Here is a 25,833-nt window from a genome sequence, read left to right on the forward strand (position 1 = left end):
TTCCAATACAGCGATTGTGCTCGCCCAAATTGCATGGAGGGTTGAATATTCTTAATATACATGTGCACATTTTAGCTCATAAAGGCAAAATGATGCTTTAGTTTCTTCAAGATGATCAGCCGTGGGCCGCTATGATGTGCTCTTTATTGGTTGACATCACCACTCCTGCATTTGGTTTTTGGCAACCCATGCAGTGGGATTTTCTTTTGTGCTGCATTGAAGGCAAAATCAAAGGCTGTCCCATGGTCTCTCAGATGTTTTTAGATTGGAAGCACATTCTTTCCCACTTGGCATGGAATGGAAGAGACTCTTTACAGGGCAACTCTTTGCGAGCTGAGAGCATCCATTGGTCACGGGTTTTTTCTACTCCCTTGGCTTCGCAGGAGCCTCGACGCTCTTATTTTCTTACTATAAAAGGGATTTCCATTGTTGCAAATGTTATCAATGATGATGGTACTCTTTTATCCTTCCCTTTGACTGCTGCAAAATATGGTTTGGGTATGCACTATCGTCTTGTATGGCAAGTCATTACTTGAATGGTTCAGCCATTTCAGCCATTACCGCTTTTAGAGCTTTAGGACAGGCTTCAAGATTAAACCCTTCTTTCTTTATACTCATATGTTCGTCCTTTGAAGCTATCTCATATAACAATCTCTTCTTTATATAAAGTTTTGATATCACCACCTTGGGTGGCAGACAGAGCCAATCACAGTTGGGCATTGCATCGTCCACTCAAATGGTGGAGAAAGAGATTGAAGCAGATTTGGCACTCTAAGGTTCCATTACACCAACATGTTTTTTTATGGCGTGTTCTGTTGGGGGTTGTATCATCAGAACAGCTTTTATCTTGCAGACGTATTGCTCCTGCTACATGTCATCAGTGTTTCTCTCCCAGGGTATCTATATCTCATATCTTTTGGCATTGCTCTGAGACACATAATTTCTTGGGTATTTTTCGGGATAGATTGAGATTGCGATTCTCTCAGGCTGTTTTTGGCAAGCATTTCTGGTTGTTTGGGATATATCCTAAACGGCCAGATTTTGATTTGTTCTACTGGGTTCGCTACTGGGCACTCTGGACTCTTTGGAAAGGTAGGATCACAAAGTCTTTGGTGATCCAGCTTTGTCTACTTTTGTTTTCTTCCGTTGTTCTTTGCAACAATCACTGTTGGATTGTTTCCAAACTCAATGCATAGATTAGGATGTATATTTCTCCTACATGGATATTTTTGCTTGATGTACTATTTCAGCTTACCAGTTTTTTTCTGGATAGCTATCGTGTAATATAAAGCACTCAACGTTTTCACTTTTTTTAAAAAAATGTGTGTGTGTGTGTGTGAGAGAGAGAGAGAGAGAGAACCGGACTGCACTATCCGAAGCCGAACATGCAAAGGCCAGGTTGCCAATTTCCAATATTCTAGCTTTTTCTGAAGCTTGACCATCACCCAATCAGTTTGTTGACGATGAGTGAGACTCCATCCCAAAGGGTAACCAAGGTGACGAACAATCTGAGTGGGTGGAATGATTTCCCAGGCCACAAAAGACTATGCTAGTCTTTAGAATGCAATGGGAGCAGCTTGGACTTTTGAAAATTTACATGAAGACCAGCTGCTACCGAACCATAAAATAGAGAGAGCCTGCATCAAAGCAGAAAGATCATTTTGCGTATTCTTCGGGGTAAAGAAAGAATTATCAGCATAGGCTTGAGCAACCATGTTGCGATTTGCATCCAATTACAAACCATGAAGGGAGCCTGTAGCCACGAGATGATCAATATATTGCAGCTTAGGATGAGTAGCAATGACATACAATAAAGCACTAAGGGGACATCCTTGACGGACCGAACAATGAAGAGTCCATTCATCAGAGAGATCTCTAGAAAGAATGCAAGCTACATTGCTGTCCCTGTAAAGCCAGTAAATAATCTGCTGCATTTTTGTTCCAAACCCCAAAGATCGCATTGTTTGCAAGATGAATTCCCATTGAACTGTATCAAAGGCTTTTGCAATATCCACCTATAAGAGCAGAACGTCTTGTTGCGTGTATTTGGCATATTCAATCCCAATATAAGCATTGACAATATTATTTATGATATGCCTACGGGGAACAAAACCATATTACGAAGTATACAGCCTATCATGCAAATAACCTTTAATATGGTCAACAACCATTTTGGCTATAATCTTGTAAATAACTGGCGTGAGCATTATTGGTCTCCAATCAGTGAGCGAATCACATAGCTGTTTTTTGGGAAGGAGCTTGACAAGTCCTTTTTTCCATGACATAGGCATTTGCTGATTTTCCCAGGCTGAATTAACCATTTGCAGCAAAGTTTGCTTGAGGATATCCCAGAAGGCAAGAAAAAATTCCACAGTGAGACCATCCCATCCTGGAGATTTCCATCTACCACAGGACATCTGACAATTCTCTTTCAGTGAAAGGAATTTCCAATTCCAAAGCCTGAGCATCAAAGAGAATGGGATGGACATGCTGCAAAAGAAGCTGACGGGTAGACACAACCTAAGGAGAAAGAATGTCCACATGCCCAAAATGAGATGAAAAGTGCTGCACACAAAAAGCAGCAAGCTCTGAGTGGGATGAGAACCAAGAACCATGAGGCATTTGGATCCGAGAAATATTGGCAGCTTGTCTTTTGTAATGCAAACTTTCAAAGAATTGCTTGGAAGAGCAACCTTTATCCCAAAAAGCCCTTTGCCGAGATCGGGTCTCCCATTTAACAAGCTTTCTTCGATCATTCGATTGGAGATAAAATTTAGTCTGACATAATAGCATGCTTTCTTTTGGAGACAAAGGCCGAAGATGACAAACTCTGGCAAGTGTATTTGGCATGCTTTACGGTCTCCCATGTGGCCTGCACGTAAGATTTACCATAATCTCGAATAATAGCTTGCATTCTTGCAACAAAAGCTTGCCATGCATAATCCAGATCAATGTGCATCTGATGAGAAAGAGGCTGAATGGCATTAGAAACCATGGCTTCAAAATCGGCATGGTCAAGGTAACTATTATTTATCAGCAAAAGGCATCTGCAAGCCAATCTAGCATCTGGAAAGTCATGCAAAGAGAGCCTCAGCCAAAGAGGAGCATGATCAGAATATGTGAAAGCATGGTCTATCCAAAGATGACAAGTGAAGGCATCAGAATGCTGCGGATCAACCCGATACCATTTGTCCAAGCGTGCCTGATATGAAGATTGAGAATTATGCTGAAAGGTATAGCCCGGAAGCATGGGCTGCAATTCCTTTTAGAGATCAACGAGAGACAACTGAAGCAAAAAGTCAGACCATGCCTGCTTTTCAGAAGCCAACATGTGAGTGCGGCCTGAGGTGTTATCTCACCAAGGCAGATCTTTCTTCTTTCATGTCTGCCATTATGGAAATCTTTTGGCGTTCCAAACATGGCAGAAAAATTATCAGACTATTTTCAGTGCATCAACTTTGTTCTCCTAAGATGCATGGTGTTTTGAACATCACGAATATCCAGGTGCACATCCTTACTCACAGGGGGAAAATGTTGCTGCAATTTCTGCAAGGTGATCAGCCTTGGGCTCTTATGATTAAATCTCTAGTCACACATATCAGTATTTCTGCCTTTGGTCACTGGCAAATCAATTACTGGGATTTTTTATTTGGTCACATTGATGGCACTTTGCCTCGCTGCCCTTTGGTCTCCAGTTTGCTTCTTGATTGGAAGCACATCCTTTCTCATCTGGAATGGCATGGTTGACAGTCTTTGCTAGGTAATTCCTTGCGAGCTGAAAGCATTCACTGGTCAACAGTTTTTCAATCTCCACTGGCTTTATAGGAACCTCGTTGTTCCTATTTTGTTTCTTTTAAGGGCATCACTTCTATTGCTGATGTTATTCATGATGATGGCTCTGTCCTACCTTTTTCTTTGGAAGCTACACAGTATGGCTTGGGCTCTCATTATCGTGCTTTGTGGCAGCAAGTTGCTTGTATACTTTCGTCTTTTGTTCTGATTCCTCCTTTGGAACTTCGGGACAGGTTGGAGGATTGGACTTTGACTTCACCAGGGTCCTCTTCTCGCCCTTTGAGGCTATCTTAGATTACGGTGCCGGCATTGTATAAAATCCTTTTGCCTCAACCTTGGGTTTCAGAGAAAGGCAATTCTATTTGGCGAATGCATCGCCCAGCCAAGTGGTGGAGAAAGAGATTACAACAGCTTTGGGCCTACAAAACTTCTCTTCAGCAACAAGTTTCCTTCTCGCGAGTGCTTCTGGGTATTTTTCCATCTGGACAGATGTTGGCTCGTAGACATATTGCTCTTGCTCGTTGCCATAGATGTTTGAGTTCTCAGGAGATTGTGCCTTATTTATTTTGGTTGTGTGAATGTTCTCATGAGTTTATTGATCTTCTTCAGCAGTGCCTCTGAGTGAGATTCTTGACCGTTCCTTTTGGGAAGTCTTTCTGGCTCTTTGGTTTTTATCCACCCAGACCGGAGTTTCAGCTTTTCTTTGTTTGTTTTCGCTATTGGGCACTCTGGACTTTACGAACAGACAGGAATTGTAAAGTCTTTGGTGATCCCAAATTTTCCCTGTTTGGCTTTTTAAGCATTCTCTCCAGCAATCCTTCTTTGATTGCTTGCAAACGCACTGCATAGATCATGATGTATATCTAGAATACACAGAGATTTTCAGTTGCTTCCTTGTTTTTGAGTTCGCTACTCTTGTAATATAATCAATAAAAAGTTTTCACTAATAAAAAAGTGTGTGTGTGTGTGTGTGTGAAAGAGAGAGAGATTAAAGCAGCTTTGGGCTTACAAAACTCCTCTTCGGCAACAGGTTTTCTTCTGGCGAGTGCTTTTGGGCATTTTTCCATCTGGACAAATGTTGGCCCATAGACACATTGCTCCTACTCGTTGTCACAGATGCTTGAGTCCTCAGAAGACTATGCCTCATTTATTATGGTTTTGTCCATGTTCTCGTGAGTTCATTGATCTTCTTTGGTAGTGCCCGCGAGCGAGATTCCCGACTAGTCTTTTTGGGAAGTCTTTCTGGCTCTTTGGTTTTCATCCACCCAGACCGGAGTTTCATATATTCTTTGTTTGGGCTTGTTATTGGGCACTCTGGACTTTATGGATAGACAGGAATTGTAATGTCTTTGGTAATCCCATATTTTCCTTGTTTGGTTTTTTTAAGCGTTCTCTGCAGCAATCCTTCTTTGATTTCTTGCAGATGCACTGCATAGATCATGATGTATATCTAGCATACACTGAGATTTTCAGTTGATGTAATTTTGATTGCCTCTTTTTGAGGTTGCTACTTTTGTAATATAATCAATCAAAAGCTTTCACTAAAAAAAAAGAAAAAAGTGTGCGTGTAACGAGCATCAACACCCATGGTAAATGCTAAATCGTATATAGTCATAAAGAAACCTCATACTACATAGTCATAACATCAACATCATTATCATCACCAATGTCCAGTATGGTTCGGATAACAGATACAGGAGACCTTCCCGAGTCCCCTCTAAAAGGGAGGTCATGATAGTTCCGATGGCCAGTGAGGCTGTGGTGGTATAAAGTCAAAGATGGAGCACTGTCGACTATCTATGGATGCGGTCTGGCGTGGTCTCCTGGATGTGGCTCTGTCTTTGACAAGGGCCATGGTAACCCCTGTTGGTTGTACCCAGCCTTGAATATGGAAGGAATGTCTCCAAGCGTAATCTATGTGTCCGCCCTTTGCTCGTTATGTTGTGTCGTTGGCTCTAGATCATGACCTCATCGAGTGCTCGTGAGGTGGTGACTTGTACGATCTAGCTGGAAAAACTGTCTAACTGTACTTTGAGAAGAGTCTGCCTATGTGTCCCATCTCTGTCTCTGTGATCTATGTAAACGATCTCAATGTCTGATTGCCTCATAAATGAAGGTGGGTTAGACATCTCTGGCAAGGAAGTGGGAGAGAAATTTGAAGTTGGACAATAGTAGCGGCCTCGGATCTCGTAGTACACGGGGCATTTGAAGATATCTCCTGTAGATCACACAAGGCACATATGCGCCTCTCCTTGGGTACTCCCTTAGCTCGCCCGCTCTCAATGAGGAGTCGATGTGGTGAAACTCGAATTGCCCAATAGAAATCCTCAATGAGTAGGGGAGGTGAATCTAAGTACCCTGGAGGATCAATAAATCCCTCATCAGAAATACGTAGACAATGATCTCAATGGAAGATGAGCTTCACTAGGAGCTCACTCGGCTCCAACCAACCGGGTCTTGAATGTGTGTTATATCGAATTATCTTACACAGGTCCAGAAGCCCCAACATCTAAAAATTCTTTGTAGACTTTAGAACAACAAAAAATCTAAATTTGTACGATTGGATATATTCTAGTCTTACAAAGGTATAGATACATACTTAGCTAGCACTCATTAACAATTTTTGTAGCAAGTTTTGGCTCAAATTCAATGTAATCTACTTTGTTCTAGATTCCTTGCATTATAACCACCTATAAAGAGGCAAGAATAAGACAAAAAGATAGCCTAATAGTAGTTTCATCACGACAAAATTTGAAAGTGGACTTAATCAAGTTCCCATGCACACCTATGATGGCACAAAGGTCGACAGCGGACACGATGGTATAGAGACGGGACAAGGTTAATAGAAAGAAAGATACATTAATGTCTTCTGGATGCCTCACAGCCTATGAGACAAAGTACACTTAAAAATAGCCACCATGGGCTGATGCAAGGGCTCGCTAAGGCCCTTGCTGAGGCTATACTCAGAAACTCAAAATCCACAACTCAAAATAAGGGAAAGGAGTAAGGTATGACAAAAATTGTGTTAGCTGTTTAATAGATTTGTTTGCTTGAGTTTTGCTGTTATATATCTATTTGTAGTGGTCATACATACTGGGCACTTTTTGGATGTGAATCATGATGAGGTGCAAAGTATGCATCGGGTGTGGGATGTGAAAAATAATAGCTAGATTGGATGATCATATTTTAAACCCTTTTTGGTTTGTGTATTTAACAGATCCGTTTAAAAATGATTGACGTTGTCCATTCAGGAAAGGGAGTTTTAGAGGTATTTCTCAACTTTGAGGTTTGCTTCAGTTGAAAAAAATTTCAATTGCAATTGACAGTAATTCTGTATTAGTTATCGGACTTGCTGAGTCTGAAGTACAAAACCACAAGCATTATACTCTTGGTGGATTTTAGCACCTGGATATCAATTGCCTCTGATTTTTGGGACTTCTCCGTTGAGGCTGATCGGGAGTGTGCTGCAATAAATATTCCCTCACAAACTTCAACATCCTGCCCTCTTCGTCACCCCCTGCCCCTCCTTTCCCTGCGCATTCCTCCTTGCCTCCTCTCCCTTGATGCTACCCATATGTTTCTTTCTGCTCAAAATCTGCCTCAGCCTGCTGTTCTACTCCTGCAGCTCATGTACCTCCTTTGTCCCCTCCGGTTCTCTACTCTTCTTTGCTGCTGGCTGCATCAACCTGTTTTTGCAGGCTGTTCGAACAACCCCAACCCACTTTGCCATTGTTTTTTAGCTCCTCCTCTCTTATCTCTTCCTTTCCCTTTCATGCTCTTTTAGTTTGGCTGTTTGTCTTTTTTGTAGTATACATCTAGCTTTCTTCTTTTGGTTCATATTTCGTTTCGTTTAATCGACCTTCATGCTTTAATCACATTTTTGCTCTCTCCTTATGATCCTCTCGATTCTCTTCCCTTCTTCTTGTTAGAATATGAAGTCAAAGTGAGTGTATTTGTGTGTCCTAGGTCCCTCGGACTTAATTTATAGTCTAGTGAGTCCTAGACAGTGCCATGTGTCATAAGGGAGATTATCCCATATGCATTGTGACTTTCTAGAGTCTAGAGGCTCACACTATATAGTCTTGAGTCTTTTCACATCAGTCAACATCAAGCTATCTATATGTGAGTATTTTGGTTCATTGCTATTGCCAACTTCCGTTTGAGTGCATTTCCATTATGCTTGCAATCTTTCCTTTCCTTTCCTAGAGATAGCTTGCCACGTGTTCCTATCCCTCTCTTCCCTTGCTCTTCCAAGAGGATGAGGTGAGGGAGCCCTTTGGGAAGATTTTGAGTGGGCCATGCAGAGTGGACAAAAGATAGCCATTCTACTCCTGGACTTTGAAAAAGCATATGATAGGCTAGATTGGTATTTCTTGGAGGGCAATTTTTCATCATTTTGGGTTTTCGGATGCATGGATCAGAGGGGTTCAGCCTTGTACAGATCAGCCCACAACCAGGTACTTATAGGAGGGGCAGGTGAGAGAGATTTCAGATTTCCAAATCAGTCCGTTAGGGATTCCCTCTTGCTCTTTTTCTTTTCCTATTTGTGCCTAAGGCTAGGAGCATTTTTCTCAGATCTTGGGCTGGCATTCTTGGGCTCAGACTACCGCTCAGATAGGAGAAGGACCTCGTCGATTGTGAGCTAGCAGATGACACTGCTATTTTCTTGGAGGCCTTCCCTCAGACTCTCACTTCTTTCAGGACAGCCTTGGACTTGTTTTGTATTGCAGCAGGTGCTCACATTAATTGGAACAAGTCCGTTGGCTTTTGGATCAGTGACGATGACACTTCGGATTGGGTGGCTGATTTGGGCTTCACTTGGACTCAGAAGGGCGTGTCAGTCATATACCTCAAATGCCAGGTCGGTATGGGTATCTCTTCTTTGCAATAGTTTGCTCTAGTGGTGGAGAATATCAGTAGGAAACTCCTTTTTTGAAGTTCAGCTAGGTTAGACCTTGCATCCAGGGTGGTGGTTGTCAACCAAGTTTTGTTGGTCACGGCTTGGTATGTTTGCTGTTGTTGGTGCAGCTCCCGGGAATGCATTACTCGGCTCATAAGGCCTATAAGGAATTTTTTCATGGAGTGGACTAGATGGCACATTAGACACTATTGCCAGGGTGGCTTGGGAGACCTTGATCCTTCCCACGCAGGAGGAGGGTCTCAACATCATAGACCCTGATTTGCAATGTAAGGCCTTGCTTTGCAAGTTTGTGGTTAGAGTTTTTTGCCTGGGGAGGAGCCACGATATATATTTTTTAATTTAGTGTATTCAGACATGCAAACCCTAGGTAGAGACTGGATGGACAGCACCATATGGATTTTCACCTGAGCCCATCTCAGATCTCCTTCCTCCCCGCTTATGGTTGCTATTCTGAAAGCTTGGTCAAGCTTCAGAAGTACCCTTTGGAGAGTTCCTCCCTTCTCTCTCTCAGAGATTGATAGGCAGCCTATCATGTGAAATGACAGTATACTTGATGAGCATGGTAGGAAGCTTGGTTTGTCTCATTATATGGAAGTGGTCCAAGTGGGAGAGAGGCCCTGCCATTTCTGTAGGTTCTTGGAAAGCCTTCAAAAGGCTTCTAAAAGATCGTCAACAGCAATTGGTTAGTCACCTCAGAGGAAGTGCAGGGAGGATACTTCAAATAGATGCAGCCTCACCCCATGATTGGGTAGTTATAGATGACAAGTCTGTGGTTTGTTCACTTTGGATGGGGGCTTTTTTGAGGAGAGGTATTCCTCTTCAGTCATTGCTTTCTTGGGAGCACAGGAGGATGCCTTGGTCTTTGATGTACAGTCAGGTGGAAGGCTGTCTATTTCTTCAGATGATATTCTTTTGGGCATGCCGTTTCAGCCTGTTAGGATCATAGGCTATGTGGAACAAGGCAAGGAATCTGCTTGGCATATAGATCGGAGCTCGCGTCTCTCTATTTTGGGTTCTTGGAGGTTTTCGCTCTATGGAGGAGTCCTCATAAAGTATTTTCAGTGGGACCCCGGGGGGTGGGAATGGATTGTTGCAGGCAACCAAGAGAGGAGTCTTCGTTTTTTTTGTTACATGGTCACTAATGCCAAAAGATTACAGATCAGTTGTAGAGGTTGGAGACCATCAAGATACCCTCATTGAGAAGGTGAGTCAAGCTCTAGAAATCCCAAAAAAATAGAAAGATTATTTTTTTGGCTTTCTATACATGGAGGGATTACAGTGAACAAGTGGAGATCCGGGTTTGGGACAGACTCCCTTTGTCCTAGGTGCTCGTCTCCGGAGGAGTCGGTTCATCATTGCTTACGGGACTGCAGACATGGCGAGAGTCATTTTGATAGGGGTTGCCAGGACTCTCAGCACTTTTATTCCCTCTCATCTCTTCACAACTTGGGGACCAGTGGCTTGGATCATTCAGGCTCAGCCACTTCCTCAAGATCTACTTCCTTTCCCTTTTTTGGCCTTAGAATAGCATCCTTTTCTATTGTAGATTCCTTAAGGGGTTGGTCTCAGCGTTGGCTGTAAAAGTGTCACCAACACGTAAAGCATTGCTTAACACATCTTGATGACTTGCTTCCATGGCAGCCGCAGCCTGCCACTATGGAATTCCCTTTGCTTCCTCAAAGGTCCTTGGGTTGATGATTTGCACGGTTCACGGTCGGAGTTTTCTGATGCATTTTGAGATCTCCTCGCCTCCACATTGCTCTCTAGAATATCTGTGACTCTTGACTCCTCCAAGGTTTCAAGTACCATCTTGGTAACTTCCTTTCCTTTTGTTGGGGTCCATGTAGATGGCTTAAGTGCCTCTCCTCTGATTCTAATCTTCAGAATGTAGATTCTTTGCCTCCCTTTCCTGCATAATAACAAGCTCGAGTCTTCGGGGAGGATCTTTGGGGAGGGACAACTATAGCCTATGGTACAGTTATTTGTGGCTCGGACTCGCAAACTACGTCTCTGCTCACCACCAGCCCATAAGTCTTTGAGACTTCTCGTTGTAACCTACAAAGATGCAATTCTCGCTCCCGTGGCCTAACTTTGTTCTATTTGCTTTGTTCATGTATCAAAGCACTAGACCCAGAAATCCTTAAATGGGAATTGATGGTTTTCTTACCATAATATGCCTCAGGTAGAGTTTTTACCTGACAATATATTGTGGTTGCATGGATTGCCAAAAATCCATGGAGTGGAGAAAAGTTTGAAAATTCAGGGCCTTCAAATTTGGAATTCTGGAGCTGAGACTTTGTCTGTGGTTTTAGGACTGCTGCTGCTCCCCGCTCCTCCTGCTGCCCTCCCTTCAACTCCCCTCCTTGCTGCCTCGTCCCTCCCCTCCCTCCCTACCTGCCTTCCCTTCCCTTCCCCTCTTTCACGGTTGGTAATGCCAGGGCCTTTCAGCTGAGCAGTAGGGGTTGGATTCCCTCCAGAGCCCCCCACTTGGACAACTTCTTAAAGGAGGCTCTGGAAATCCCTCAGAAATAGAAAGATCACTCTTTTCTTTTGGCTTTCTATTCATGGAAGGATTGCAGTGAACCTGTGGAGATCACGATTTGGGGCTGATCCCACTTGCCCTCGCTGTCATTTTGCAGAGGAGTCAATGCGACATTGCCTTTGGGACTGCAGTCAGGCGAGGATTGTTTGGAAAGGCGTTGCTCGGATACTCAGTATTTTTCATACTTCCCCTTTCTTCATGACTTGAGGCTCGGTCGCATGGTTATCTCTTACATGGCCCCAGGTGTTTTATGAGGGTGAGCCTTCTTCTTGGGCACTCTCGGTTTGCCGGCAGGGGATAGAGCCCTGCTCTCTTCAGGATGTACCACTTACTCCCTTCAGAGCTTCTCATGCTTCGGTGGACACATCTTGGGAGATTTTGACTAGCATTTCCTCTTGGCACATTTGGAGAGCCAAATGTACAGAGGCCTTGGATGGTGCCCAGATACACCCATCACAGGTGTTCACGGGTATTTGGACTGACGCGGGTCACACTTTGATAGCCATATGGGCCAGCATGCAGGACCCTTCACGGGCAGCCTCTTCTAGGAGGACTGTATTTCTTCGAGTTTGGAGGGGTTCTCCCTTTTTCTCAGAGGTTTCTACCGGATTGAGATGGCACTATCAGCCCCAATCCTTTCTTTTTGGCTCTTGAGCTTTTCATGCACTGCATGGTGTATCCCGTATGGAGCTTGCTCTAACGGTTTTCATTAATACTTAATAGAAGTCTCTTTTTGCCCAAAAAAAAAAAAAAGCATGGAGTGGAGAAAGTATTAGATCTAAAAAAACAAAGAATCCTCTGTTAATGGTTGCATCAGACTGCTGCTGCTCCCCGCTCCTCCTGCTGCCCTCCCTTCAACTCCCCTCCTTGCTGCCTCCTCCCTCCCTACCTGCTGCCCCTTCCCTTCCGCTCTCCTCCCCTCCCCTTAACCCCTGCGCTGCTGCTGTAGCCCCTCCCCCGCTGCTATCTCTCCCCCCCTGCGCTGCTGCCTACACTGCCCCCCCCCGCGCTGTTGCTCCTGCGTCCCCCCCGCGCTGCTGCTCCCGCGCACCCCCCCTGGCGCTGCTGCCTACGCTGCCCCCCCCGTGCTGCTGCTCCCGCGCACCCCCCCGCGCTGCTGCTTGCACCTCCCGCCCCCCCGCGCGCTGCTTTTCTGCTCCGCGTCCCTCTCCTCCTCTCCCCCCCTCCTTCTCTCCTCCCCTGCCTCTCTCCTCTTCACTCCTCCCCCTCTCCTCCTGCTGTGCCCTTCCCTTCTCTCCCTCCCCCTTGCTGCCCTCCCTTTCCCCCCCTGACTTGCTCTCTCTCCTCTCTCCCTCCTTCCTTCACCCTCTCCCTTCAAGTGTACCCCCGTTTTTTTGGGGGTCTCTTGGGCATCAGGAAAGCGGACGGAGTTTTTTTTTTTGGTGTTTGAGTCAACCTTCCCCACCTTGATTGACGAATGGACACCCACTCAGTCAATCCGTTACCGCACACACTGGCCGCAAGAACCATCACATTTTCAAAAGATGAGTTGCAGCAGTTGCAAAAGGACTTGGAGCATGAGTGTTCCACGACTCTCTTCGCACGCATCTTTGGTTCTCACCCCTCCAGATCACAGGCTAGAGATTGGATGCTTGCGGTGCTTCCCCAGGAGCTTGCCCCCCACCTTAAGGATGTTCGTTTGGTTGGGACGAGGTTTCTTTCAGGTGTGCCTAGATTCCCAGGACGTCAAGAGAGACTTGTTACAGGCTGGGTTTCTATTTCTAGGCTACATGAGGATCTTTTTAATTCCCTTTCAACTGGGCTTTGACCCAGTTGAAGAGGACAAGCAAGGAGTTTTTTTTTTCATCAGGTTCCCTGGTGTTCCCTCAGTTTATCACCGGCTTCTTTCAATTATTGGCGAGAGGTTTGATGTGGTAGCAGAGATCCCTCCTCTTCCTAGCAAGCCCTCTTCGACTGCTGAGGCTATTAGGATGGATGGGGTACCCAGGGTTAGGGTCATTGTCCAGGACCCTAATATTTCAGATGACCACATCATGCTACAGCGACCCGATGGGTCATTCTTTCACGAGAGATTTGAGGTTGCAGGTCGGCAGGACCAATGCAGGATTTGTAGATCCTCGGGCACTTCGCTAGAAATTGCCCAAAGAAGAAAAAGAGGCCCAGAAAGCAACCAGCTCGTACTAGCTTACGATAGAGAGCAGGAGCAGGACCTACCTCTCCACAAGCACCGCCTCAGACACGGGCTCCCCCTCCTAGGGTTGCTCGAGTCCCTCCTGCACCCCACCATCTCTAGCGCACAGTGGGTTAGGCCCTCTACTTCAGATCATACTTCAACCGCTTCGGAGGCTACCCCCTTGGAGCCTTGGGAGGCTAACACCTTGGAACCTAGTGTTCAGGAGCCTTCTTCCACTCCACCCCAGGATCAAGCTGTACCTTCCTCAACAGCCCATGTTGTTGGCACCTCGTCTATAGCACTTCTTGATCAAGACCCAGTACAGGTGCCTCCTTCCGTGGATAGAGGAATGGGGGTCTTACATTCTCTCCGTGCTTCGGTTGGAATCCTTCGGACCCCCTCCCCAGGACTGGCTCAGCGGAACTCCTTTTCCGCTCTTGAGGACCTCTCTGGCCTCCCAGATGTGATGATTTTGTACCTTCCACTTTCGGAGAGCTAGTTTTTTTTTTTTTTTCCCCAAAAAAGAGACTTCTATTAAGTAAGAAAGAAACCCGCTAGAGCAAGCTCTGTGCAGAAATACACCATGCTAAGCATGTAATAAAAAGCACCTCAGAGGAGGTAGAAAGAAACCAAGGCTGAGGCTGAAAATGCCATCTCAACCCTGTAGAAGTCTCAGCAAAGAAGGGAGAGTCTCTCCAATCTCTGAGAAAAGTAACTCTCTTGGAGGAGGCTGCTCGAGATGATCCCTGCATGGTCGCTCAAATGGCCATCAGAGCGTGTATCGTATTTGTCCAAGTACTGGCCAAGATCTGAGAAGGGTGAACCTGAGAACCCTCCAAAGCCTCAGTGCATCTGGCTCTCCAAATGTGCCATGCTGCAATGCTAGCTAGGATCTCCCATGAAGAGTCGACCGAGGAGTGAGCAGCCTTGAAAAGAGTGGCCGGAACATCCTCTAGAGAGCACGACTCCACAAGGTGTGGTTGGATGTGAAGAGCCCAAGAGGAATCAAGTCTCTCAAAAAATACCTGGGGCCCTGAAAGAGTAAGCCAAGCCACTGATCCCCAGGTCATATAGAAAGGTAGGCGAACAAAAGTGCTGAAAACTCTTGCAATCCCCTTCCATATGATTCTCGCCTATCTGCAATCCCATAGGCAGTGCTGTATTGTCTCCAAAGCAGAAAGGCAGCGAGGGCAAAAAGGGTCAGCTCCGAACTTGGACCTCCAATGGTTTACTGCTATCCCACCATGAATAGAAAGCCAAAAGAAGAGAGTGATTTTTCTATTCCGATGGGATTTCCAGAGTCTTTGCCAAAAAAATTTCTGCAAGTCAGTAGGAATCTGAAAGTTCTCCCAATGATGAGCTCTGGTGGGCCTCCAACCCCTACAGCTGAGCTGGAATTTCCTGGCATTAGTGACTGTGTAACGAAAGAAGGGGATGCCCTTCTCTTGGTGCCCTTCATCTATCCATTCCCATTCCCCAGGGTCCCACTGCAAAAACTTAATTGGGACACCTCCATAGAGCCACAGCCTCCATGAGCCAAGGGCAAGGAGAAGCGGGTCAGGATCCAAGTACCACTATGAAAGAGAGCCATGCTCCATGAAGCCCACTATCCTGAGTGGCTGAAACGGTACCTCCAACAAGATATCGTATGTGGATCTGGACAGCCTGCCCCCGAAGAACTGCCCCCGAAGAAACATCAAATACTAAGGCATCCTCATGTGGGTCAAGAAAAGCAATCACTTGTAAAGGAACTCCCAATCTGGAAAATGCCCCCATCCAGGTGGAGCAAGTAATAGGTATGTCATCTGTGTCCACCCAATCCAAGGGCAAGGTTGCATCAATCTGTTGGACTCTCCCTGCACTCCCTCTGAGATTAAGAACCATCTGGGCCTGTTGGTCTGCAGGAAGCATCCTGAAGGCTTTCCATGCTCCCACTGTAGATGCAGGGTCCCTCTCCCATCTTGGCCACTGCATGTAAGGAGAAGCTCCAAGTGGTCTGCCAAGCTCATTCAAAATCCTGTCATTCCACATGATAGGTTGCCTTTCAATCTCTTCACGGGTAGATGGGGGAATCTTGCGAAGAGTACTCCTGAAGCTGGCCCATGCTTTCAGGATAGCAACCATAAGAAGGGAAGAGGGAGACCTGAGGTGGGCTTTGGTGAAAACCCATCTAGTACTGTGTGTCGAAAAATTCTCCTGAAGAGCCAGTTATCGGCATCCCTATTGAGAGATCTTTCTCTCTCTCATCTGTGGACTTTCCTCCCCTTGGACCTCGGGTGTATAGTAGGAGGTCAGCTCCGATGGAGGGTTCTTTTTCTGCCACCAGGTCAGGTAAGGTATTCCAACCCGCTTCCTCCCGCCGATGAGGATGCCAATTGGAATATACAGGGATTGGGCGGCATCCCTTATCACCGTGGCAGACAGCTGATCAGGAATCAACTCCATCCAGGTGTCTCAGGTGGTTCCTTAGACATTCTTTTTCTTCAGGAACACAAACTGGATGCCAGAGATTGCTCCAAGTCAGGTAAGTTGCTTTCAGGCCGGACTTTTTGGCTTCCTGCCTTGGGAACCAGAGGAGGTACATGCATATCAGTTTCAGATTCTATTCTCCCTCTGGTCATTGGACACGGTACCATCACCCCCTCCAGGGCCCAATGGATTTTACTTTTGATTGACGGATGTAAGGTTGGTTTCCTCAACCTCTACTCTCCGAACAACGGAGGGGACCGTGTTCTTTTTTTAAAAGAGTTGCTCTCATGGACTGACATTGCAGATTCGGGGATTATTGGAGGTGACTTCAACATGGTTGAGGTACCATCCGATAAGCAAGGGGACAGAGAGGGTGGTATTCATTCCCTCGAGAGAGCAGCTTGGGATGCCTTCTTGTTCAGGTTCAGTGGCGGAGATGTTTGGTCAAATGATGCATTTGATATTCAGTCTCAATTACTTTTGTTTTCGTGGTCGAACCGTAGGCTGCAGATGCCTATCCATGCTCGGATTGACAAATTCTATGTGGATGACTGGGCTCTTGATAGAGGGGGGACAGTTTGCATCGCACCTGGTGTTTCCATCTCCGACCATTTTCCGGTAGTTTTGTCTATCTCAGAGCCTCATCTGAGAGGACGGTCTCACAGTATCAGGATCCCCGATGCCTTATACACAGATGAGACTCTCACAGAGGTAGTCTTGGAGATCTGGGTTTCTCACTTGCAGGGGGGGGGTGGCCGATCCTTCACATGTGGCCACAACACTTGCCAGTATCAGCGACTTTTATCACTTTGTCGCAGATTGGTATCCACCGGGAGTTGGCAATCTTGGAGAGGGAGGGGAGCAGAGACAACCTTCAGATGCTTGGATACAGGAGCGCCTTGCTGTAGCAAGGGCTCACTTGCAGATAGCTTAGCACCCTCAAATGGTACATTCGTCACTTCATTGACCATTGTTCTCAGGGCAGCCCCACTCTTGTTCGATGAGTTAGTTGGGCTTTTGTTGCAGGAAGAGGAGAGATGCTCAAATTTGGCCAAAGCCTCTCGTCAGGGTGAGCAAGCGCTTGCCATGGGTGGAAAGGGTAAATTTCAGAAAAAGTTTGAGCCAAAACACAGTCATACAACTCAGCCCAAGGAGGGGAATGCAAGCAGTTCAAGCAAAAATCAGAAAAAGGGCAAATGCAATTATTGCAAGAAGTTATGGCATTACATCGCAGAGTGTCAGAAAAGGATTGCCAATGAAAAGAAGAGGCAAAGGGACAGCTCTAGCAGTAATTTTGTTGCCCCCACTGAAACTCGCGCTTCAGATGCACATGGTGAAGCTCATCTTGCCCAAGGTGATGGAGATTTTGTGTTTGCTGCATTTAATGAGAAGATGGATGCCAGGGGGGATTTGAATGCTGAAAATCAATCAGGGGATGCTTCCCTTGTTGCAAGTGATACATGGTATATCGACAGTGGTGCTACTAAGCACATGACTCCTTGCCAGGAGTGGTTTGAGAGCATCACACCTGTTCATGGCAGACAGGTTACATGTGCCAATGATGCTTCTCAAGACATCATCAGAGTTGGGCACATTCCCATTCAGCTTGATAATGGAAAAGTTAAGTATATCCGAGATGTTTGGTATGTTCCAAAGTTGAGGCAAAATCTGATTTTAGTTTCAAACATTGCCCATGATCAACATATGTTGGTCGAATTTCAGGATAACCAATGTAGGATCAAGGATCCAAAGAATGGGTATGAGGTTGTAGCAACAAGCACATATGACAGAGGCTTATACAAGCTTGATGCTTAGCCTTATGATCAAAAGGTATTGGCTGTAGCAAACACTTCCCAAGCTGATTTATGGCATGCCAGGTTTGGATATGTCCATCACAGGGCATTGTCCTAGTTGTACAACAATAATATGACTTAGGGAATGCCAAAATTACAGCAACCAGCAAATGAAGTGTGTGAGGGGTGTGCACTTGGCAAATTGCATCGCTTGCCATTCAGTAAACAAGGCAAGAATTGGGTCAAGGCAACCAGAGTGTTGCAATAGTGCACATTGATGATGTGGCCCCATGACTATTCCCATGCATAGAGGAGCAAGGTACTTTGTGACCTTTATAGATGACTTCTCCAGGTTCACATGGCTTATTCTCATGAAGGAAAAATCTAAGGTATTCTATTGGTTTCAGGAGTTCAAAGCTATGATTGAGAACCAAACCAATTTTAGAATTGGAACACTCAACTCAGATAGAGGGGAGAGTACATGTCACATGCATTCCAGGGATTTTTGAAGCAGCATGGGATTAAACATCACTTGACATGCCCTTACACACCACAACATAATCCACTCTCTGAGAGGAATAATCGTACTCTCATGGAAATGACGAGATGCATGCTAAAATTCAAGAGAGTCTCAAAGGCTTTTTGGGGAGAAGTAGTTGTGACAGCCACTTACATTCATAACAGATGCCCTACCAAAGCTTTGGTTAATGCGACTCCATTTGAGGCTTTGTATGGATTTAAGCCAAAGGTTAGTCATTTCAGATTTTTTGGCTCAGTGGCATATGCTTTGGTTCCAGATGCACATCGGACAAAGCTTGATGACTAGTGTCAAATGCATTTTGGTGGGGTATAGCACTGAAAGCAGGGGATTTAGGCTTTATAATCCCGCTACCAGGAAGGTAATAATCAGCAGAGATGTTCTCTTTGCTGAGAACGAGTGCATGCAACCCGCTAGTGCAGGCTTGCCACCATACGATGACACCCCTTTGGACATCATCCAGTTTGAGGATGATGAGATGGAGTCTCATGATGCTTCCCCTTCTACTTCTCATAGTTCAGATGGCTTACCACATGTTGAGGATGGCTCTCCCTCAAATCCACATGTTGAGGATGGATCTCCCTCAAATGTTTCAGATTTGCAGCTAATTAATGAGAATAGACAGCCTCATGTTTGAAGGCATTATCAACTTTGTGAGGCCACTAAAGATGTTGATGCAGCCCCGAGTGGTACAGCAGAGAAATCTATTCCACGTTGGGCAAGGCTGACCATTCAAGATGCTAAGGATCAGCCTACTTTGGGGAAAACCAGGGCCAGCACTCAAAAAAATCTAAAAAAGGTCAATTTTGCTTTGATGACCTCAGTGATGGAAGCTGAAAATGAGCCTCAGAGCTTCAAGGATGCTCAGTATAATCCGGCATGGCAGAAAGCTATGGGAACTGAGATTAAATCCATTGAGAAAAATGCCACATGGGACTTGGTTGATGCGCCCATTGGGAAAAATGTGGTTGGCACGAAATGGATTATAAGGTGAAATACCATTCAGATGGCACAGTTGAAAAATACAAAGCCGTTTGGTTGCCAAGGGGTATGCACAAGAGGAGGGGATAGATTATGAGGAGACATTTGCTCCAGTGGCCAAGATGACCACCATTTGTTCTGTCATCTCTCTTGCTGCGTTTTATGGTTGGTCAATGTACCAGATGGATGTCAAGACCGCTTTCCTCAATGGAGATCTTAAAGAGGAGGTCTATGTACATCAGCCCCAAGGTTTTGAGGTGAAGGGACAAGAGCACAAGGTATGCAAGCTCAGGAAGGCTCTATATGGACTCAAGCAAGCACCTCGTGCGTGGTATCAGAAGATACATTAGTTTTTTGCTGTCCCAGGGCTTCGTAAACACTCATACAGAGCCAAATCTGTATGTTTTGCAGCAAAAATCAGAATCGGTCATGTTGGTACTATATGTGGATGACATCATACTCACTGGCAGTGATTTGCAGCAGATTACAGTAGTGCAGTCCGCTTTATGTCACAACTTTGACATGACAGATTTGGGCCTATTGCATTATTGTCTTGGCATTGAGTTTTGGCAGACCCATGATGGGATTTCTATGTCACAAACAAAGTATTCGAAGGGGTTATTGCAGAAATTTAAAATGGAGAATTGTAAGCCTGTGGCTACTCCATTGGAAAAGGGACTCAAACTGAGTAAGAATGATACTGCTGAAAAGTTTGATGGCACTTTGTACAGGCAGTTGGTTGTCAGTTTGATATATCTATGCTCCACACGGCCTGATATTGCCTATGCCACAGGGCTTTTGAGCCAATTCATGCAGTGTCCCACGATCACAGATTGGAATGCAGCAAAAAGGATTCTCAGATATGTCCATGGCACTCTCTCTCTTGGCTTGCATTATGCTTCAAATTGTGATCTAAAGCTGAGTGGTTTCACCGACTCAGATTGGTCAGGGGACATTGACGACAAACGGTTCACTACTGGCTACTGCTTCTCATTGGGTTCAGCCTGTATCTCATGGCACAGTAAGAAGCGAGAGCGAGTCTCTCCTTCCTCCAGTGAAGCAGAGTACAAAGCTGCAAATTCAGCCACTACGGAGTTAATGTGGTTAAGGAAGCTTTTGCATGACTTGCATCATGCACAGGATGGCGAAGCAAACTCTATCTTCTATGACAGCCAGAGTTCCATTGCCATAGCTAACAATCCTGTCTTTCATGCTCGCATGAAAGACATTGAAAATCATTATCATTGTGTACGGGATTGTATTTTTGATGGCTTCATTGATCTCATCTATTGTCCATCTGAGGACAATGTGGCGGATATCTTCACCACAGCCTTGTCAACAGATCTTTTCTTACGACATCGACATGGCTTGGGGATCAGAGACATTCTCACAATGTCAAGGGGGGTTGTGAAGTGATTCACAATAACATTGTTTTCATGTGCTCCCATAGGTTGCATATCCATTTGGATGAATTTGTGCAACCATGGTACTTTAGGTACTGCAGGGTACACCTGAGATGTTTCCAGGGTACTTTCAGCCATATCTTTGAGGGGGGATTTGTAAGAGATTACAAAGATATGGTGCTGTTACCAGCAGTGGGCTTGGGCTTTTTATTCTTCTGATCAGTCCTCTTTTCCTCCTTGTGCTCACCTTGCTTAGAAGGAGGGAACTTCTGCTTCTTATGTGGGCATTCAAAAGCCCTGTGGCCTTCCTCCTTGCAAATATAACACTTGTTGGCATCATAGAGAATTTGCTTTTCCTCATCAGACATGCGGGTCGGTACTCGCCTCTGTCCTCCAACAAACTTTGCCTTCATGGGCTGCGAAAACTTTCTGAACTTCTTAGGGGATTCTGTCTTGCTGCCCTTTGATCTTGATGTCTCCTGTGAGCTTCCTTGAACCCAGAAACTTTCCCTTGCATTAGTGCATAAGCTATAGTGGCATTCTCAACCAACTGAGACATATTGGAAACCCTTGTCTTTGTGCAGTAGTCCCGAATCTCCTTTGGCAACCCGCAGCAATATCTTTCAATTTGCTCGGACAGCGGTACATGTCTGTAAGAATTCACTGGCACTAGTCCTCCAAATTTTTGCAATTTGCAGCATTTAACCTGTACCAGGCGGTCATGATATCCACCTCAAAAGTGGTAGTGAGCCATGTTGCTGAGAAGACCTGCTTGAATTTGATCCAAGTGGTAGGTGCTTTGCCTTTCGGACTTTGGAGGGATTCTGTGAAGTGTCCACCTGAGTAGGCAGCATCAAACTATTGCACGAATGTCCAAGCCTTCAATCTGTCCTGCATTCCATTGAAAGTCTCAAACTTGACAATTGCCCCTCCCTCCTTGTAATCTTTCAATTTGCCTTTAGGGGTGAGATTGGCATAAATGTGGGGCTGTAAAAACGGTGGGGGCATCACTGCTCCCGCATTCTGAGCCATTCCAACCGTACCCATGGTGGGGTTTGGCATTCCAGGTCCCACTCCCTGCATCTATGGCATATTCCAAGTATTGCCCATTGTCCTAGGCATTCTTGTCTGCATCCCAATGTTTGAGTACATCATATTGGCATTTGTAGGGGGCATTCCACCCATCATAGGTTGCTGGAAATTCTGCATTCCCAGCTGTGTGCTGCCCATAAAGCTACGTGGCATTCCGGGTGCCTCTGCGGATGGTGCCACCATTGCCTGAAAAACTGATCCCCCTCTGAAATATCCTGGATGCATCGTGGGCTGAGGAAGGGCTTGCTGTCCCTGATTGATTGAATGAAAGTTATTGGCATTACCCGCTACAGGGGTGATCGAGGGCATCTCTGACGGCTGTCCACCGAAAGAAACATGCCTAGGAGTCTTCTTATGCTTCTTATGTTTCTTCTGAGATGACTTTTTGCTTCCAGGGGAAGCAACCATAGGGGGAGGGTCTTGCATAATATCCGTGACAGCATGTTGCAACTGCGACAGGGCTCCTGCTACACTTTGCATTCGTAGCTGAAAAAGTGCATTGGGATCAAGCTCCTCTGCCTCATCTACCTCATCCCGTGAGTCCTCTGTGGCATGCTCAGGATAGATTGGATGAGCCTTACTGTCCTGCTGGTCATCACCCCTGCTGGTACTGTGCTCCTCTTCAAAGCTCTCTGATGCTTTGTCTTCGTCCTGCCCCTCCTGCTCTGAAATGGTCAATGACCTCTCACGGTGTGACATGCTTGCTAAGATTGATGGCTATAGCAACAATTGCATTGAAGGTGTCCTTCACCCAACACTACCAGGGCCCACCTCTGTAGGAAGATGGTGACGATCCCGGCAATGGAACCACTGAAACCGGCCTTTGATAAACAAAAGGGCAGTGATCTTCTTCTACTCAGTCATAGACTTCATAAATAGCCACAATGCAAGCTTCAATCACTTAGCACAACTTCGAAACAAGCTTCAACAACAACAAAGGTGAGGCTAGAATGCCCCTACACAATGAAAATAGTACACAGTGCACCCACTGGCCCCAAATGCCTTGGCGCTCCTTACGGTATTTATTTAATGCTTCTGAATGGAAATGCTTTACAACAAGGGTTCAACCCTGCACTGTTCCTCTCTGCAAATCCTCTACTTGTCTTCAAGGCATCTAATCCCAGTGCACCACTAGAATTCCCACTGGCAAGGCATACTCAAGCATTCTGACACAACTTAGAGGCATTCAGGCATCCAAACCACTGGCAAACTGGGCTCAAGGCAGCCTCAAGGCTATCACATGCATCCACATTGTCCTTAGGCCTTCCATAGGATCACCCTTGCCTTTGGGTGCTTCCTAGAACCTGTTGGAGTCCTAAAAGGACTGCACACAACACGCATGCACTGCAAAAAGCTGCAAAGCAAGAAAGAACAAGGAAAAACCGAACTTGGAACCAACTCCCACTATCTGTGGCAGAGGGGCGAGCTCCTTCCTCGCTCCTATCCTCTGTCCAGGTTCCCCGCAGGGAGGTGTCTTCCAGCAATCAGGAGAAGCAGGTGTCTTCCAGCAATCAGGAGAAGAGAGAAATGAAGGTAGAGAGCAGAGGGTGAACAAGAAAGAGCTATAGAGGAAAGATGGTTCACATATCTTCCTTGAAATGATTGCCTCGGGATCTGTGCCTGAGTCCTCCTAAGAGAAGGTGCCAAAAGCAGCAGGGAAAGTTTCTCCTGCAGCCTGCACTGGTCCAAAACAGCTCCAAAATAGCTCCAGAAGCCACCATGCAGCCAAAAACAAAGAAATTGCAGCTTTTGACCTATAGAAGGAAAAACTCTGCTCAGATCCTATGATTATTTTGCTAGATCTTCGCAAACCCTTCACTGTCCAAGCAGATGCATGTAGGAATAGCGTAGGAGGGGTACTTATGCAGGATGGTAGAGTCATGACATACGAGAGTAGAGTGCTCCAGGATGCTGAAATGAATTTTGGCATCTATGAGAAAGAGATGTTGGCTGTCATACATGCTCTTTCGACCTGGAAGCATTATCTTTTGGGTGCTGATTTTCATGTTCAGACCGATCATCAATCATCGCGGTACTTTCTCACTAAGAGAAATTTGTCTGAGAAGCATATGAGGTGGGCAAACTTTCCTTCTATGTTTCATTTTCAGATTGTGCATGTGCCTGGGAAGAAGAATGTTGTTATAGATGCACTCTCATGAAAGCCCACTCTAGATGCAATGTCTGTTAAGCCGCGAGATTCAGCAATGACCATTGCATATCGTGATGAGCTTAATGCCATTAGGGATCAATATGCCAATGATGCTGATTTTTTGCATATTTATGATCAGTTGATTGATGGGACAGAGGCATGACTCTCAAAGAGATTTTCAGATGATGCATGGCAGACTGTGTGTCACGAAACAGTTGAGGCCAAAAGTGTTGACAGAGAGTCATGCTCCACCCTATGTAGGACATAGAGGCATTGATGCCACCGTCAAAGCTGTGGAGCACTATTTCTTTTGGCCGTCATTGAGGAAGGATGTTGAGGCATATGTCAAGACATGCATCAACTGCCATAAGGTGAAATATGTCAGGCAGAAGACGGCTGGGCTGTTGCAGCCTTTACCTATTCCCGATTGACCCTGACAGAGCATTGCCATGGATTTTATCTTTGATCTTCCTCGTACACCATCGGGAAATGATGGGATATGGACCATTATTTGCAGATTCAGCAAGCAGACCCACTCTATTTCCGTACAGAAGAAGATTACAGCAGACCGGATGGCGAGACTTTTTATGTCTCATGTGTTCAAACATCACGTGATGCCTCAATTGATTGTCAGTGATCTCGAGACCCGCGCATGACAAGTCTTTTCGGGAGAGGTATCTTTGAGATTATGGGTACCCACGCTGAATTTCTCATCCTCTTTCCATCCTGAATCTGATGGATAGTCAGAAGAAGCCAAATCCACTGCCCTTGATCTTCTCAAGTGTTATGTTTCGGACCAACAATCGAAATGGGAGCAATATCTGCCACTTGTTGAGTTTGCGTACAACAACATTGTACATTCATCTACAGGGAAAGCACCGTTTGAGATTGTGGCAGGAGAACGGAAGCAATCGAAATGGGAGCAATTTCTGCCACTTGTTGAGTTTGCGTACAACAACATTGTACATTCATCTACAGGGAAAGCACCGTTTGAGATTGTGGCAGGAGTACGGAAGCTACCTCCCATTCTGCATACGAATTTTGAAGTGGACAGATTTGTGGAAAGTTTGGATGTTGCTTATCAGAAGGTCAAAACCGCCCTCGAGAAAAGCCACAAGAAGCATAAACAGGCAGCAGATAAGCATCGCCAAGAGATACTCTTGAAAGAGGGCGATTGGGTGCTGGTGCATTTTTAGAAAGCATGACTTAGGAAGATGAAAGGTGTACACAAAACTGAAGATGAGGTACTATGGTCCTTTCCAAGTGTTTGAACGCATTAATGATGTAGCTTACAGGCTGAAGAGAGCTGCCACTTGGACCATACACAATGCCTTTCATGTGAGTTTATTGAAGCCTTTCCAGGGTGGTGTGCTTGCTGACTTGCTCCATGAGGATCAGCTCGAGGTTGAGCAGTTGGATGAAATCTTGGTTACGGATCAGATTTTGGCACACATGGAAAGAAAAGTCAAAGGTAGAGTTTCCCGTCGCTACCTAGTGAAGTTCAGGAAGTATCCTGCACTGGATGGAAGTTGATGGAGGAGGGTGACTTGGTAAAGTCGCCTCAGATTTTGCAGCTCTACTTGGAGGCATTTCAGCTTGAGCCCACTATGGTGCACGCTCCTACAAGTTCAGCAGAGCAGAGTTTTGGAGCATTGCCTAGTGCTCAAGAGGAGGGTAGCACCTCCACTTCCTTTATGTAGACTGCTCACATATCTGAAAATCGCTTGGTGATACCAATTGTCTCACCTGAGATGCTGCTTGCTGATAGTATTTCTGCTGTGAGGTCTCCATGATGGGTGTTCATGACGCTCAACACAGACGATGAATTGATATATGGATGGACTCTCGAGCTCTCCTAGCCCATATTATCATTGCAGGTTGTATCTTACATATGATAAATCTTCTAGTATGGACTATTTGCATTACTTTACTTTCACTGTAATTTTTCGGCACCAACCTAGGTACTTTGTTGTTTTAAGAGGAGGGTATGTCACGGGG

General features: G+C 45.5%; 1 protein-coding gene across 2 annotated transcripts in view; it reads left to right on the forward strand.

Moving 5' to 3' along the window:
* LOC147897400 (tRNA ligase 1-like) overlaps positions 1-25,833 on the forward strand; it is a 301,136-nt gene that overhangs the window by 32,554 nt on the left and 242,749 nt on the right. For both annotated transcript variants that reach the window (XM_087379969.1, XM_087379970.1), the window contains exon 3: positions 7,010-7,060. In XM_087379969.1, coding sequence (XP_087236095.1) covers positions 7,010-7,060 — 51 coding nt within the window. The remainder of the gene's footprint in view (positions 1-7,009; positions 7,061-25,833) is intronic.

This window comes from Dipteris shenzhenensis, chromosome 10 (genome assembly GCF_047967505.1).
Source record: "Dipteris shenzhenensis isolate YYH24624 ecotype China chromosome 10, Dip_SZ_1.0, whole genome shotgun sequence".
In the NCBI taxonomy this organism is placed as follows: Eukaryota; Viridiplantae; Streptophyta; class Polypodiopsida; order Gleicheniales; family Dipteridaceae; genus Dipteris; species Dipteris shenzhenensis.